At 39.6% G+C, this 14,389-nt stretch overlaps 1 protein-coding gene across 1 annotated transcript; it reads right to left on the bottom strand.

Moving 5' to 3' along the window:
* Positions 1-886: 886 nt before the first annotated feature.
* LOC141787656 (ras-related protein Rab-11A) lies at positions 887-13,566 on the bottom strand. The gene is made up of 5 exons (XM_074666227.1): positions 13,378-13,566; positions 11,293-11,488; positions 9,348-9,541; positions 5,608-5,688; positions 887-3,362 (listed from the first exon to the last, which is right to left on the bottom strand). Exons 1-5 carry the CDS (start codon positions 13,415-13,417, stop codon positions 3,226-3,228), a joined length of 648 nt encoding a protein of 215 aa, XP_074522328.1. The 5' UTR covers positions 13,418-13,566; the 3' UTR covers positions 887-3,225.
* Positions 13,567-14,389: the final 823 nt, after the last annotated feature.

The following is a 14,389-nucleotide window of genomic DNA, read 5'->3' as shown; positions in this document are numbered from 1 at the left end:
CAATATTTGACTCCATGTATACGTGGCTACTGACAGAGCAACAGCTCCAATAATCCCTTTTCAACAGAATGTGTGAAAACTTGAAGACATGAATGCAGCACAATACTGTATCCTCATATAAGTGAGCACATGAATAACCACTTGATAAAGATGGAATAATATCAATACTTAAAATTGTAAAAAAAGAAAAAAAGAACTGGGCCTAAGATTGAACCTTGTGGAACACCTTTAGTGATTAAAAGAAACTCAGAGTGGATGGTTTAAAGAATGTAGTGTCTGTTTATCCTTAACCCAGAGATTCAGCTATTTAGGTATAAGTTGTTACAAAAATACTGACAAAATACAAACTTAAACTTATTTTGTTTTGCAATAAAATTTGGATTTAATTTTTGATGAAGTTGGCACATTTAATAAACCTTCTTTGTTTTCCTGAAGGAGTAAAAACAAAGAAAGTTACGGGGCAGACTTGATTTTTGAGTTTTTGATTCTTTAGGTGGGTTGAAGTTTATAAAAGTTATCTGGTTTTCAGATTCTGAGGGGAGAAAAAAAAAGGAATGACTCCATCTTAAGGATGAATTTCAATTTTTTGGTGAAATTCATACGAAAAAGACAAAGTTAAGATATCCAACATAGCTCTCCAAGAAAGATTCCTCATTTTTTACCGACAGATTTAGAGACCTAAGGAGTTTAAGTGTCATGATTTAAACAGAAATGGCAAACTGAACGTTTAAAAACAGAAATAAACATATTGTTCCTGGAAGTATTAACTTGAAGGAGTTAGTTTATGACGGACAGAGAGATACTTGTAATTTGAGGTCACATGACTTTGAAAGGATCAGTAAGAGCTCCAGGAGAAAAGAGAGAAGCAGCTGTAAAGGTTTATGACTGGTGCGCTTTATTAAGATGAACTGATAACTTAAGATATAGACACAATTGTACAATTTTCAATCTGTACAAAACATAAAACCATTCGTTTTGACCCCCCTCTCACATTGAACCCTCCCGATTCTTTGAAATGACATCATTTCACTCAGACACGTTTACACTGGAATTACAGTCAGTTATAGAATTCAATATAGTAAAAAAAAAAAAAGAAATCAAAACACACATCTTAAAAAAACACAGAACAATGGAGGTACATGAACAGGATCAGAAATCATATCTCAAGAAAAGGAATCACTTTGTCCACAGATTGCCAGCTAGCGAGTCCACGACGCTCGGCTGGCAGCGCCGTCTGTTCGAACAAAAACGCCATTGGCACTGCCAGCCAGGCTCGCACACTCCAGAGCTACCGATCTACCCTCTGCCTCTACACACACATACACACACACCAAGGTCAGGCATTGTATATGTCTGCTAACACCACCACACACTGACACGGCTATTACCTGGAGATTCTACTGAACACACACTCGGGGAGTTTTAGCGGCAGGCTGTTAGCGAGGCGTCTGTCCGCCACAGCCGCCGCCGGGCACGACAATTACAGCTCAGCATGACCCTCAGCAGATTTCACTGACAGTAATGATAATGTTAGCTACATAAGGCGATACGACATGGAGGTGCAGTCGTACGGAAAGCCATGCATTGTGTGACGTCAGAGGCAGCTCGGTGTACGTAGGCTTAATGTGAGGGGGCGGGGACAACATGAACGCCTGTCTCTTAAAGGGACAGGACGAGCAAAGTTAAAGAGGGGAGGCGGGTGACGGTGAGCTGTTAGCAGGTGATGAGAGGCGTGTAAGGAGGCACTGTGACCATGAGTTAGAATGACTGAATCCTAAAAGTCGGACTTTTGGACCCACTGAGCCGAACGTTTTGGTTTGTGAAAGCGGCACCGTCTCCGTAACGGTGCGTCCAGTCCAACAAAACCAGGTCCTGATTCTCAACGTGCGGTAAAAACCTAATCCTAGGTAAGAAAGCGTGATTACTAAATCAACTATTTAAGGTTCAGTGCAACAGTTTCTCATGAAATCCAACTGAGTGGGTGAGATAGATCCTCTGGTTACTACTTCCTCAGTGAGCCCTAACTAACACTCCGTGGTTACATGCAAAGCTCGACTTGCTATTCACATAAAGTTTGGATTATAACATTATAGAGTTATCGTAAGAGTGACGAACCTCCTCATACTGAGGGTTGAAATCCTTCATTTGCTATAGAAGTGCACTAAAAAAAGAATCCAATCAGCCATGTGCTAGTTTCTGCATAGTTGTTGTCGAATGTTGAAAACATGAAAGCAAACGGTTCAGTAATGTCGGAGCAGCGACGTGTCTTCAGTCAGAAATCCTCAGCAGAAGCTTCGCTCTTTCTCTCTGTGCGGCGCTGAGACTTAAAGTAGGACGACGTGAACAGAGTCAAACTCACCCTGAAGGCAAAGGTAGTGTTCCACACAGAGTCCACGCTGACTCCTCCTCCTCCTCCTCCTTCTGTTAGACATGCAGCACAGCAGAGACATGCAAAGCTGCCAGAACCAAAACATCGCCACCTGCTGGACACACAGCGACAACACTGCTGCATGCATGCACGCCGCTCGCGCCGGAGCCGTCCTTGCTGCACAAACTGAAGCTCTGCAAGTTTCTACGTTTCACTAGCGTCCTATTCACAGCATGACTCTACGGGAGCGCACGTCTACGCGGCGCTCCGTACATCCACGTGTTTCCAAACAGTACATTGCACTAAAGAGGAGGGGGCGGGGCTAATATAACAGCTTGTATATAGGAATACACTTCAGAGCATCTCGATGTGCTTTAATTCATATATACCTAACAGTAGATATATGACAGAGACAGGTCATAGAAAAGGTGAGAACTCAACAGGAGCACGAGGATGAAGAAAACCAATCACATTCATATATTAAGACATTTTTGTGACATGTCAGCGCATCTACAGTAATGAAATCTAAAGTGATATGAAATGCCTGCTGCCTGCGGTCCTGCAGTAGCCTGACACAGAGGGGCTCTGCCTGGGGGGCCACCCCACGCAGTGACGTCTTATACGGGGATATATTTACCTGGCCGGGGGACGGGGAGGAGCTAGGGTGAGGGATACAGGGCGGTGCAGAGTCGGGGTCACAGCCTTGAAGCTGTGGCTCCTCCCACACCACACTGAGGCAGTCTCTTTTCTGAGGGGGCGGGGCTTAAAGAGCTGTGAGCAGGGGGTAAGAGGGGACAGGGAGGAGAGGATTGGGGAGAAAAAGGGGGAGGAGAAGGAGCAGCAGATCGGTGGCCGGGCTAGATGTTCTGACAGCACTGCATCTTTGGTTTGTTCTCAGTGGGCTGCACCTGGATGTTCACCACGTTGTTGCTGGGCGACATGTCGCTCTCCTGACGCTCCGACATCTGCTTCTGGGAGACGATACGGTAGATCTCTGAGGGAGGAAAGGGGGAGGAGAAAATCAGCATATCAAACCGGTACATGATGTTGGAACTAAATCCTTTTTTTGTTTTTTAAATTTCAGCTCTGTCTGAAACCCAATTAAACCTGCAGGCTTTGTTTGCACATGTAATACCCAAACACAACACCAGGGGGAGCACTGGCTCAAGGTTTAAATAAATGTAAGGCTACAGGTGATGAAGCCAGGTTTGTTCGCCAGCTGTAGTCGGCCTCTTACTCTCTATGAACCCCAGAGCCTGGATCCAGCAAAATGCTTTTTCCTCCATGTTTGCCTGTGATGTCACACACCAAGGTACCATCCTTTTCTTAGCCTACTCTGTGGCTTGTTACAGTGCAGTCAGCCAAGGATTGATGCCAACGTGCCCATGTGTGGCTGTGTGCGTGCTCCTCGGTGTCTATGTAGTGCCATTTGTGCAAGTCTTGGAGTTTTTGTTTGTTGTTATCATGTTCCTATATGCTGAGGTGTTTTTTTTCTTCATCTTAAACCATGCCCACCTTTTAGGGCATAGTCTGGAATTTACCTTTTTTCTCCCAATGTTTTTATTTCATATGTATCATAACGGGGCAATGGGCAACGGGCAGCTCCATCGTTCTCCCATTTACTGTATTCCCACATCACTGTGTGCCCTGTATGTTTTGAATGGGATAAAAGTGAAATGTGATTTCCTCTCGGGGATCAATAAAGTATTCTGATTCGGATTCTGATAACTCCATTGTCCCGTCTTCTGTAGTCCATTGGTGGTGTTTGATGGCCCGGCCAAATCAATTTTAATACAAATCAAATATTTTTACGCCTGATCTTAGAAAAAAATCCCAGCCCTTCAACATTTATGATATAACCAATAACTTATTTATGTGGGGTTTTTTTTTATAAAAACTGTGACCTCATGCAATTGTCATGCATGGGTATCAAAGGGCCAAAATAATAATAACAAAAAAACATTTTTTGGTATATTCAATTAGGACTGAAGTTAGTTGAAAGATTTAAAAAAGGTAGAAAAGATATTAATCTGTAATGGTAGAAAGTGTCCTTTGAAAAGGGTTGTAAATTTAACCCAAGTTTATTGTTGATCTCAGAAAATATTTGAATTTTGATGTTTTTCATGAAATAAACCTTACAAATCACTGTGCCATGTAGAGAAACAGCCAATATAATGGAAAAAAATCGAGCAAAAAAAATGTCTGCAAGGACAAAAATGTCCCTGATCATCCCTGAGGGTTAAACGGGCAGAGGGTTAAACGTCCTTTCTTACCATTTCAAGCTTGTCTTTGGGCTTTAACTGCCATTAAAAGGTGAAAAACTGGGCTGTCCTAAAACTGTTGACAGGTTGTGTTCCTGTGGAATTTTTAATCCAGACTTTTGGTTATTCAGTGTTAAATTAGTTTTAAATTAAATTAAATTAATAAATGATCTGGAACAGAGCTGAAACGATTCCTCGAATGATTCGAGGTACTCGATTAAAAAAACTACTCAAGTAATTTTCTCTGCCTCGAGGAATCGTTTAATTTTTAAAAAGATCAAAGAGTGGTATTTTAAATTGATCTGAGGCCATATTAAGAGAGTTTTCAGACCCCTCAAGCTACCTCTTACACAAAATAGCAATTAGCAACAAATCCATCTTCTTTTCTGGAGTCTGGAGACTGATGGGTCATAAAACAAAACGGGTGCCATTTGGGTTCGCAACATTTGATGAGATGTATAAGGCACAAAAAATGTGTCAAAGTGTGTTTACAAATTTTGGAGCTACCAAAGCAAGTGCTCTTATTGACATGCTGTATCAGAAAATTCTATTTTTAAAAGAGAAAAATTTTCATTTGAAAAATAACTGCTCTTTAACTAAACAAAAATGTATTTTATCCGATTACTCGATTAATCGATAAGATTTTCAGTAGAATACTCGAATACTTCTGTGGTCACTCTGAACCTCCACGGACTCTTTCCTGAACGCAGACCTCATGTCCACTGAGTTAATGATCTCCACCAACAGCCGGCTGTCACACTGTCACAAACAGGGTTATCTTTACAGTTAGTCATGTCACTCGTGATCACAGGGCTGGCCCCTCCTCAAAGATTAACCCTTCAGAAAACATTACGTAATAAAGTTTAACGACAGCAGCTGAGAGTCTCTACCAGGAAACACCTGACTTCTCTGAACTCATCCGACAGTCCCCCTGCAGTCTGAGAAAACCAGCTGAGACTTTAAAGAAGCAGCACAGACCTGTCAGGATGGTCTGGAAGGCCGTCTCAACGTTGGTGGAGTCCAGCGCCGATGTCTCCAGGAAAGATAAACCGTTTTTCTCTGCAGGGGAAAAGTTGAGTAAGAGAAAAACATGTTAACTGTAAACCAAGTGTGTGACATTCCTCAGATAGCAGACCAGTCTGACCTGGTTACTGAGATACAGAGAGGAGTCTGCACCAAACACAGCTTTAGGAAGTCAGAGTCATTCCTCATTCATCCTTAAAAATATTCATTTGTGGTTCTGGTGTTTAGATATCTTTCAAATTTTTCGAAAAAGTTTGTTATAACCAGTATTTTTCCCCCAGTAAAGACGCCCACAGTCCCACACCAGGCAGTAATATTTTTGCAGAAACACTGGTGAATTAATCCTCTTTTATTGCCTTTATAAAGCTCAACATGAGCCCACTTTTCATCTCTTAATTGAAGTTTTGAAGCCTTTGTTTGTCTGAAAGCTGCGTTGTTTCCACAGCTTACAGTAATCAAAGTGTTTGCCCGCCTCAGTCAGAGTTAATTTATAAAATCCTCTCTCTGAGCAGGACGACAGGCCGGTTTCTCTTCTGTCTGAAGAGGAAATCACACCAGGACAGAGGAGAAGCCGTACCAGGTTCACTTTTCTTTATTCAAAGCAGAAAACAAAAATATTCAGCAGTGTTAAACACTTCTTATTCTGAAACCGAAGAAGCCAAACAACCTGCCTCCAACAACAACTGGGAGAAGAAATCTGAGAACATCTGATCAGATGAAATGTTCAAACTTGTTTAAACTTTGGAATTAGATGGGAAAAGCTTTGATTCCAAAGAACAGGATTATCCTAATCTTCACAGAGCTCTAGATTCAGACTGGATTAGAAAAACTAAATTAAATCATTAAGTCAGTGAATTAAGTTACAGACATTATTTCCTTTATACTGTTTTTTTCCACCGGAGTGAGGATCTAATGCATTTTAGCCCTTCAGGATGTCTTCTCCTGTTGCTTAACAAACATGAACATAGAGCTGGGCAGTATACTGCTGTCCATGATACATCGTCAACGTTGGAAAACAACGTTGGTGTCTCTGTTTTTATTGCTCCCAAAAGTAGATTTTAGACATGTATGACAAGTAAGCACTTGTGACCAATTGTTGTTTGGTATAAACAGAAATCCAAAGATGTAGCAAAAGCAGGGTATATGCTGAAACCCAGACATTAATTTCAATACCTTTTTAAGACTTTTTTAAAAACCTTTCAAAAAGTTTAAAGACCTCATCGCAATTTTAAGCTGTTGGTAGTAACCCATCTATAGCAGTTGTGGTTTGAATTTAAATAGAAATGGGGTACGCTGTGAAGGTATAAAGCTTGAAAGAATAAATGAAACTACTGGCAGGTTTATTGACACTCCCATTGTTGTTCCCATACAAGAAGAAACAGCAATTATTCAAGGCCAACTTGCTGAAAAAACAAAAACTTATTTCATCATTATCAAAATTTAGGAAATGTGCCTGAGACTGTGTGATTTGTTTTCCATCAGCGTCTTGTGCCCACCATCGGCACGTCATTGATGACATGAAAGCAGGCAGCTCCGAGGCGATCTAGATGGACTTGTATGGTTCACTGTCTGAAATCTTGCATGTCCATTTTCCCAAGCTCCAACAGCTAACAACTTCACCAGTCAAATGTTTGACGGCCCAATCAGGGGACAACCGCGGGGAGGAAAAGAAATATTCATGGATACTTTTGGAGTCAAAGCTTGGACAGCAATTAAAATTTAATACCTCACAAAACCATGAATAAGACTTTTTAAGACTTTTTTAGGACCTTAATTTTCCCAAAATTGATTTATCACTTTTAATACTTAAGACCCCACGGACACCCTGGAAATGATGAGAAGCTTTGCTGTAGACTGCGGTAAAAGCTAGTTCATTGTTTTTACAGCGCTAACAGAGCGTGCACATTATGCTTATGTCAGCAGCTAGACACAAGGTGACCTACGCTTCCTTTTTGAAGACTTTAGAATTAAAGTAAAATCACAGTGCTTCAGTTATTGTCGCTTTGTAAACTTACTTGGGTATGCATGTCAAAATCATCATTTCTGATGGTCAAATATAGAGGGTAGGACTAGGGACGGGTACCTTTCACATTTGAAACAATACAGTACTGATTCCAAGTACTTGGCAATCAGTTTCGGTACTTTTGTGTGTTTATGTGGTAAAAAATATTGACTTGTTTAATATTAAATATAAATATAATATTTTTCAATGTTACATATTTATTCTTCAGTATATAATCTTAAATAAATCACCCACTCTTTTGATCCCTCACAGTCACAAAGATTAAAGTACCTAATTCAGTACCCATCCCTAGGTAGGACTCAACAAGCACTGATCTTTTCTTTTCTCAGCTTTTGAGTTTTAAAACTGTCAAATTTATTCTACATATCCAGAAGTTTTCACTGCACTGCACATTGTTTGACTCAAGCTGGATGTGACCAAAGCCAGGATTTCAATTTTGAGTGGGTGAAACCTAATTTAGGTGGTATACACAAAAGTTAGTAAAATAATAGGAGTACACCAAAATCTTCTGGCTGATCACCGATCTTTAAAAAGCCTGACCTGCAGATACCGATTTGGGCCAATGCCGATTTTTATTTTTCATTTTTTTATAACTGACAGCATATATCTTCAATGTTCCAATCTTATTTAATTGGAAATCATTGAACAATACCTGTGAAACAATAAAATCTTTATGTTTTAACTTAAACAACCAATAAAGTGTCCTGAGTTTTAGGTCTTAGAGCAAAATGTAACAGTAGCCGGCTGTTAGACCAGAGGTATATTAGACCAGTTTTATATGTAAGGATGGGCCGATCACAGATCCCTGATCATCGATACACCAAAATTAAGGAAATCGGCACTAATCGATCATCCAGCCGATGGATTGGTGCATGTCTAGTAAATAACCATTACTCTATAAATATGAATATATTAGTGTTACTTTGTATGTTTTAAAGCAGATTTGTTTGCTTTTTGATCCTTTAATATTAATAGATAGCATTCGCTCTCAATGGCATTGGCCGAAGAGTAGTGCTCTAACGAACTAATTGGCTGTTCTACCTCAACTTTCCATGTATCATAGGCTGTAAGAGCAGCAACATTAACCACAGTTAATTAAAAGACAAAAATCTATAGTCTTTCCCAAAATCATTCTCTAGCCCTACTGGTATAACATGCGTAAGTCATAACTTTTTTACAAACAGGTTAAAGATTGCCAAACTTGACTCATTTAATAAAGACAGGGCATCTAACAATAACAAACCAAGCTCAAAGTGAAAAAAATGTTATAATAGTCCCCTTATTTTTTATTTTTCCAAAAAACAAATAAAGAAAAATTATTTTATTCTAAGAAAGTTTGAGGTAAGCCTGTCAGAAAGTGAGTGGGCCTGGGACCACTGAGCCCACCCACGGCGCCGCCCCTGATGTGCATAATAACATCTAGTGAATTACAGGCATGTGAATGGACCACACCAAATTAGCAGAGGTCCCCACCCAATAATAACCCTGTTCAAATGTGGATTATTTGGTGTTATACAACTACCAAACCACTGGTAAAATATTTCTATATTAAAAAAAAAAAAAGAAATATACCCTGACACCATCACAAACTTAAAAAAATACCAGGGTTTCATTTTTTTTCGCCACACTGTCCAGTTTTACATGCATGTGTCAGAGAGGAAACATTTCGTACCAGCAAAAGCCCGAGCCTCGTCAGTGGGGACGGCTCGGAGGTGACGCAAGTCGCTCTTGTTTCCCACCAGCATGATGACGATGTTGCTGTCGGCGTGATCTCTCAGCTCCTTCAGCCAGCGCTCCACGTTCTCGTAGGTTAGATGTTTGGCGATGTCGTAGACCAGGAGAGCTCCGACCGCCCCACGGTAATACCTGCAGACACAGGCAAGGGAGAGACAGAGAGTCAGAAACACGGCTCTGTGAATCACAGAGGACAGATCGATGGGATATTTAAAGGTCTGTAGTAATCTGACTCCGGCCTCTAACGGATCAGAGAGCTGACTTAGTCCACGAGGATACACAGACAGCTCAGGGATGTTTCTGAAACAGCTTCTTATTTCTGAGTATTTCTGAGTGGAAATGTTCAAATACAGACGCCTGTGTAATAATGACTGTCAGAGAGAAACTAACCACCAAGAGACTCAAAGGTCACATGTTTCATGCATCAGAAAATATTCATAAGAGAAGAAATAACTCACACAGAGCACTGCTGCTGATCTTATCAAAGTGTCTTATTCAACAGATAAATAATTCAAAAAGCAGCACTTATTAAAAACTGTTCAGGATCCTGAAACTGAAACTAGAACAAGTTAAAATTTAACATTTTATTACTTCTGAGTGGATTTATTCTTGGTTTAATACCAACATGAGTACAAACACTCAAGTTTTAACACTCAAAGCTTGACACTGAGCTGTAAAATCTGTGTTAACCAGCTCCACAAGGTCTGAGGATGGACTGGGGCCAACTGGGAGTGGCTCGGCTGACCACAGAGTTTCTCCACTCCAGGTTTATTATGAAGGAGCACAGTCCAGGTACCGCTCAAGACAACTAACCTCCACTTTAGAGGGATTCATCAGACTTTTCTGTAAAGGAACTGGCTGCAAATAATGACCCGAGAAAGCAATCTGTCAGTCCAGTGGTTCCCAGTGTGGAACGTGAAATGCCTGCCACAATCAAAAACTACTTCAAACGGCATATTTCATCCATTATTGTAAAAATATAAACAAATATAGGGTTTGTTTTTAATCATGTAAGCACACAGGGAGAAGGGGTTGAAGTGTTTCTGACATTTCTAAACCAGGATAACGACATTATCAGAGCAGACAGATTTATTTAGGAGACAAGGCAATGATTATAGTCAGACTTAATTTATACACATGCATCATTTAATGAGAACTTTTGTCTGCTTTTGGATTGTTTAATTAGGTTTTTTTTATGCAGCAGGAGGTCGCTAGTCTCTGGTTCCTACGTGGACCTTGCATCCACTCCTAAAGTGATACTCCGGGATGGAACAAGATGGGTCCTATCACAAGGTTTAGGGCAGAAATGACCCCTACAGCAGTGTTTTTGTGCAGCAGAAGCCCAGAGTGCTCGCACCAAACCCCCCCCACCCTGCTTGTCAGCCGGTTTCCTCTGCACTCAGACGGGGCCATATTTTACTTGACCAAAAACACAAATAAACGGACTCCCATCGAAAACATCTGATATCGGTCTGCATTCAAGCTTTATTTAGAGAATTTTCAGCGCGTTACTTTCACACAAAAACACCGCTAAATAAGGCTCTAGTTCTCATCGTGTCGTAAAACAGCGAGACCGATTTCAGATTTTTTGGTGGGAGTCTGTTTATTTGTGTTTTTGGTCAAGTAAAATATGGCCCCATCTAAATGCAGAGGAAACCGGCAGAGGAGCAGGGAGGGGGTGTTTGGTGCGTGCGCCCTGGGTTTTTGCTGCATAAAAACACTGCTGTAGGGGTAATTTCTGCCCTAAACCTTGTGATAGGACCCAACTTGTTCCATCCCGGAGTATCACTTTAATATCAAAGATATATGTTCCTCTAACTGAGCTGGATTGAAGAGTACTCTGGTCGTAACTGGCCAATAACATCCCCCTGCTCTGTACTCACGCTGATGTGATTGCACGATAGCGCTCTTGACCGGCTGTATCCCAGATTTGAGCCTTCACCGTCTTCCCGTCCACCTGAATGCTGCGCGTGGCGAACTCCACTCCGATGGTGCTCTTACTCTCTAGGTTGAACTCATTTCGGGTGAAACGAGACAGCAGGTTACTTTTCCCCACACCTGAGTCTCCGATGAGAACCACTGAAACACAGAACAGAGGAAACTTACGTTAACAGAAACCAAAACTTTGATCTGCAGCCCTCCTCTCTTTGCTCCTACCCCGCCTTCTGCAGTTTCCCCCTCAACATATATCTGATCTTTAGACAACACGTATCCGCAGATCCTTTAATAAAACACACCCACACAACACTCATCAGTAACTCATACCGTTTCTTCTACTTTAACTTACTGAACTCATACCGCTATTTATACTTCCTTATCAGCAACTTATACTACTCACACTACATCCTCTGAATCAATCACAACTTCGGCTGATATCAGTTTTCTTATTGCTGCTTCTACCACTCTAGTGTGACTATTCTGAGTCATACAACTACAGCTATTCAGTAACTTTTCTCACATGAAGTTAGTTCTACGCAGCTTTCAGCCTGTAGCTTCAACACATCATTGTATTTGCTTCAAGTAAACAACTTGTTCAGAATTCAATATGTTCTTATGACCATTTAATATCTTGTGCTCCATATGTTTAACATAGATATTGTACATTTAGTGACATATCTTTACCCACTGTCTTAAGAAATATATTGTCATATAAATTAAGTACATTAAAATTAGTATCATTTCTATTCCAGAATGTGTATTACCCACTGTGTGGCATGTGTAATACTCTGCTATGCTATTCAGTCAGTTACAAACCTTGTGTCTGTGAGCTAATATTTGTGCTACTAGAAACTGAATTAGAATTGTTATATTGAAGTTAAAAGGAATAATCTGAAAATTATTTTTAATGTGATTAAACTGAATTTGTTTGCATTGAAATTGTACTCAACACTCTATATTTCTTTAATTAAAAATGCAATTTTCAATTTCAATTTGCATGATACCGATTCAGTTTTAAATTTAATTTTAAAAAAAAGAAGATTTCAATGAATCTGAAGCTACGCTGAACTGAAACTGAATTGAAAAACTTAACCGTGTGAATTGAAATTGATTCTTTTCTAATTCAAGAAAAATAAAGATTTGGATTTTCCTCTTGGTTATAAACAATTTCAAAACATTAAAGTCAATTTCAGATCGTGCTTTCTCAAATCCAGTATGCACAAATCTTAGCTGATATATGTCCATATATTAATCATGGGGTGAAATTGTGAACAGTATACACATACCATATGTTAGTGTATTGACACACAAAATGTAAAACTGACCGAAATTTCATCAAACAGCATTGACATCGCTTCGGGTTAGTTTTCAACATGTAACAGTATGAAACATTCAGATAACCATACAAAGAACTCAACGTATAGTCATGATACTACATTATTATAAAAATGTTATTTGCAATTCATCATTAGCTTCTGTTTGTTGTCAGAAAAACCGCACTTTGTTTACTCTGAGGTGATGTTTGGGCAAACCTTGTTTTGGTGCAGTCTAAAAACATCGAGATAAAACTTAGCCTAGCGACAAAACGAAATTAATCTCTTTAAATTCTGAGTTTAATCCCCTATTTAAATAGTTTTGAGTATTTTAATGCCTCTTCTGGCTTTAATAGACTGAGTCTAGTTGAATTAATGTGATAACGGTGAATGTTAGGTGTGTCCAGGCTGGTCCGCGCCCACTGATAAAAGCTAACATCAGCTAACGGCTAACGTTAGCCTCCGATCCTGACGCCCTGTTGTAAATTTTACCAATATAACGAGATGATTTGACTCTAAATTCGCTTTACTGTTACAGAGAATTGTCATTTCGTGTCATTTCAAGAAATGAAACCTACTGACATGTCTCAGAAATGAACCTGAGCAGCGATCAGAGCACAAAGGTTGACGGAGGCTAAGTTAGCCTAGCCTGTCAGTTAATCAGCTGGCCTGGTTAGCCTGTGAGCTAACAGAAAAACCATAAAAACCTCCATTTACCTTTGAAAAGATAGTCATACTCGTCGTCCCTGGTGCCCATTGTCTTATTGGGAGCTGTTTGTTCTTCTATCTAAAGCTAAATTATGAAATAAAGAGATCTAAAGGCTTTAACTCCACAACGGGAATCTGTTTAGAGCCCTACTTCCCTACTTTCTTCTTCTTCTTCTTCACTGGTAGTCGATCAGCAGCCCGCCAGCACGTTACCGGCCTCTAGTGGTTACAGGGTGAAGAGCGTTGCACTGTTCTGAATTTCTGATGATGAGGTGAGGATTAAAGCTCCTGAGGGGAGTTTTTAACTTGTTCAAAACACAGACACTCATAGTGAAGGCTCTATGCGTGTTAGACAACCAAGCAATTAGAAGATTATGTACATAAAGATCACCTGGGCGGACAGAGCCTTCTTTATGGCCGCTCCCTACCTCTGGACTCACTCCCCACCATTATTCAAAACTGCTCCAACCCATCCACATGCGAATCTCTGATTAAAACTCACCTTTTTAAGTAAGCTCCTGATTTGTGTTTGCACAGTTGTTTAGTTTAGTTAAATTTTTGAGAAATTTGTAGATGTTGCTTATTTTTGTTGATTATAACAATTATACAGTGCCTTTGAGTTTTAAAAAGTGCTCTTTGAATACTAGTAATTATTATTACTAATGATTTCATTATTATTACTATATTTTTATTATTATTATAATTATTATCATTATTATTATTATTATTATTATTATTATTATTATTATTATTATTATAATTATTATCATTATTATTATTATTATTATTATTATTATTATTACTACATCAAAGTGATGAGAAGAATTTGATTCGATTTTTGGTTAGAAATGTGTTTTTTGTGTAAGAGATGATTATTTTGAAAACACTAAGAGGTGCCAATTTCTCCACGGAGATGCCCAAAGAAAGAAGGAAAGAAAGAAAGACATTTTATAACTATAGATACCAAATTTCATATTTTTAAGCTTTATACATCAATATTTGGGTATGACAAACCTTAGCC

Source organism: Halichoeres trimaculatus, unplaced genomic scaffold, assembly GCF_033239565.1.
Source record: "Halichoeres trimaculatus isolate MK-OKI-2021-1 unplaced genomic scaffold, fHalTri1.1 fHalTri1_scaffold_3, whole genome shotgun sequence".
Classification (NCBI taxonomy): domain Eukaryota; kingdom Metazoa; phylum Chordata; class Actinopteri; order Labriformes; family Labridae; genus Halichoeres; species Halichoeres trimaculatus.
Note: the sequence above shows the minus strand (reverse complement) of the source record. Positions and strands in the feature narration are given on the sequence as shown.

Bases quoted from the DNA above. Each gene is read 5' to 3' on its own strand.
- LOC141787656 (XM_074666227.1), bottom strand. From the start codon at position 13,417: ATGGGCACCAGGGACGACGAGTATGACTATCTTTTCAAAG. The intron at 11,489-13,377 runs GTAAATGGAGGT...TCTGTGTTTCAG, and splicing joins GTATGACTATCTTTTCAAAG to TGGTTCTCATCGGAGACTCA. The intron at 3,363-5,607 runs GTCTGTGCTGCT...TTCCTCCCTCAG, and splicing joins CTTCCAGACCATCCTGACAG to AGATCTACCGTATCGTCTCC.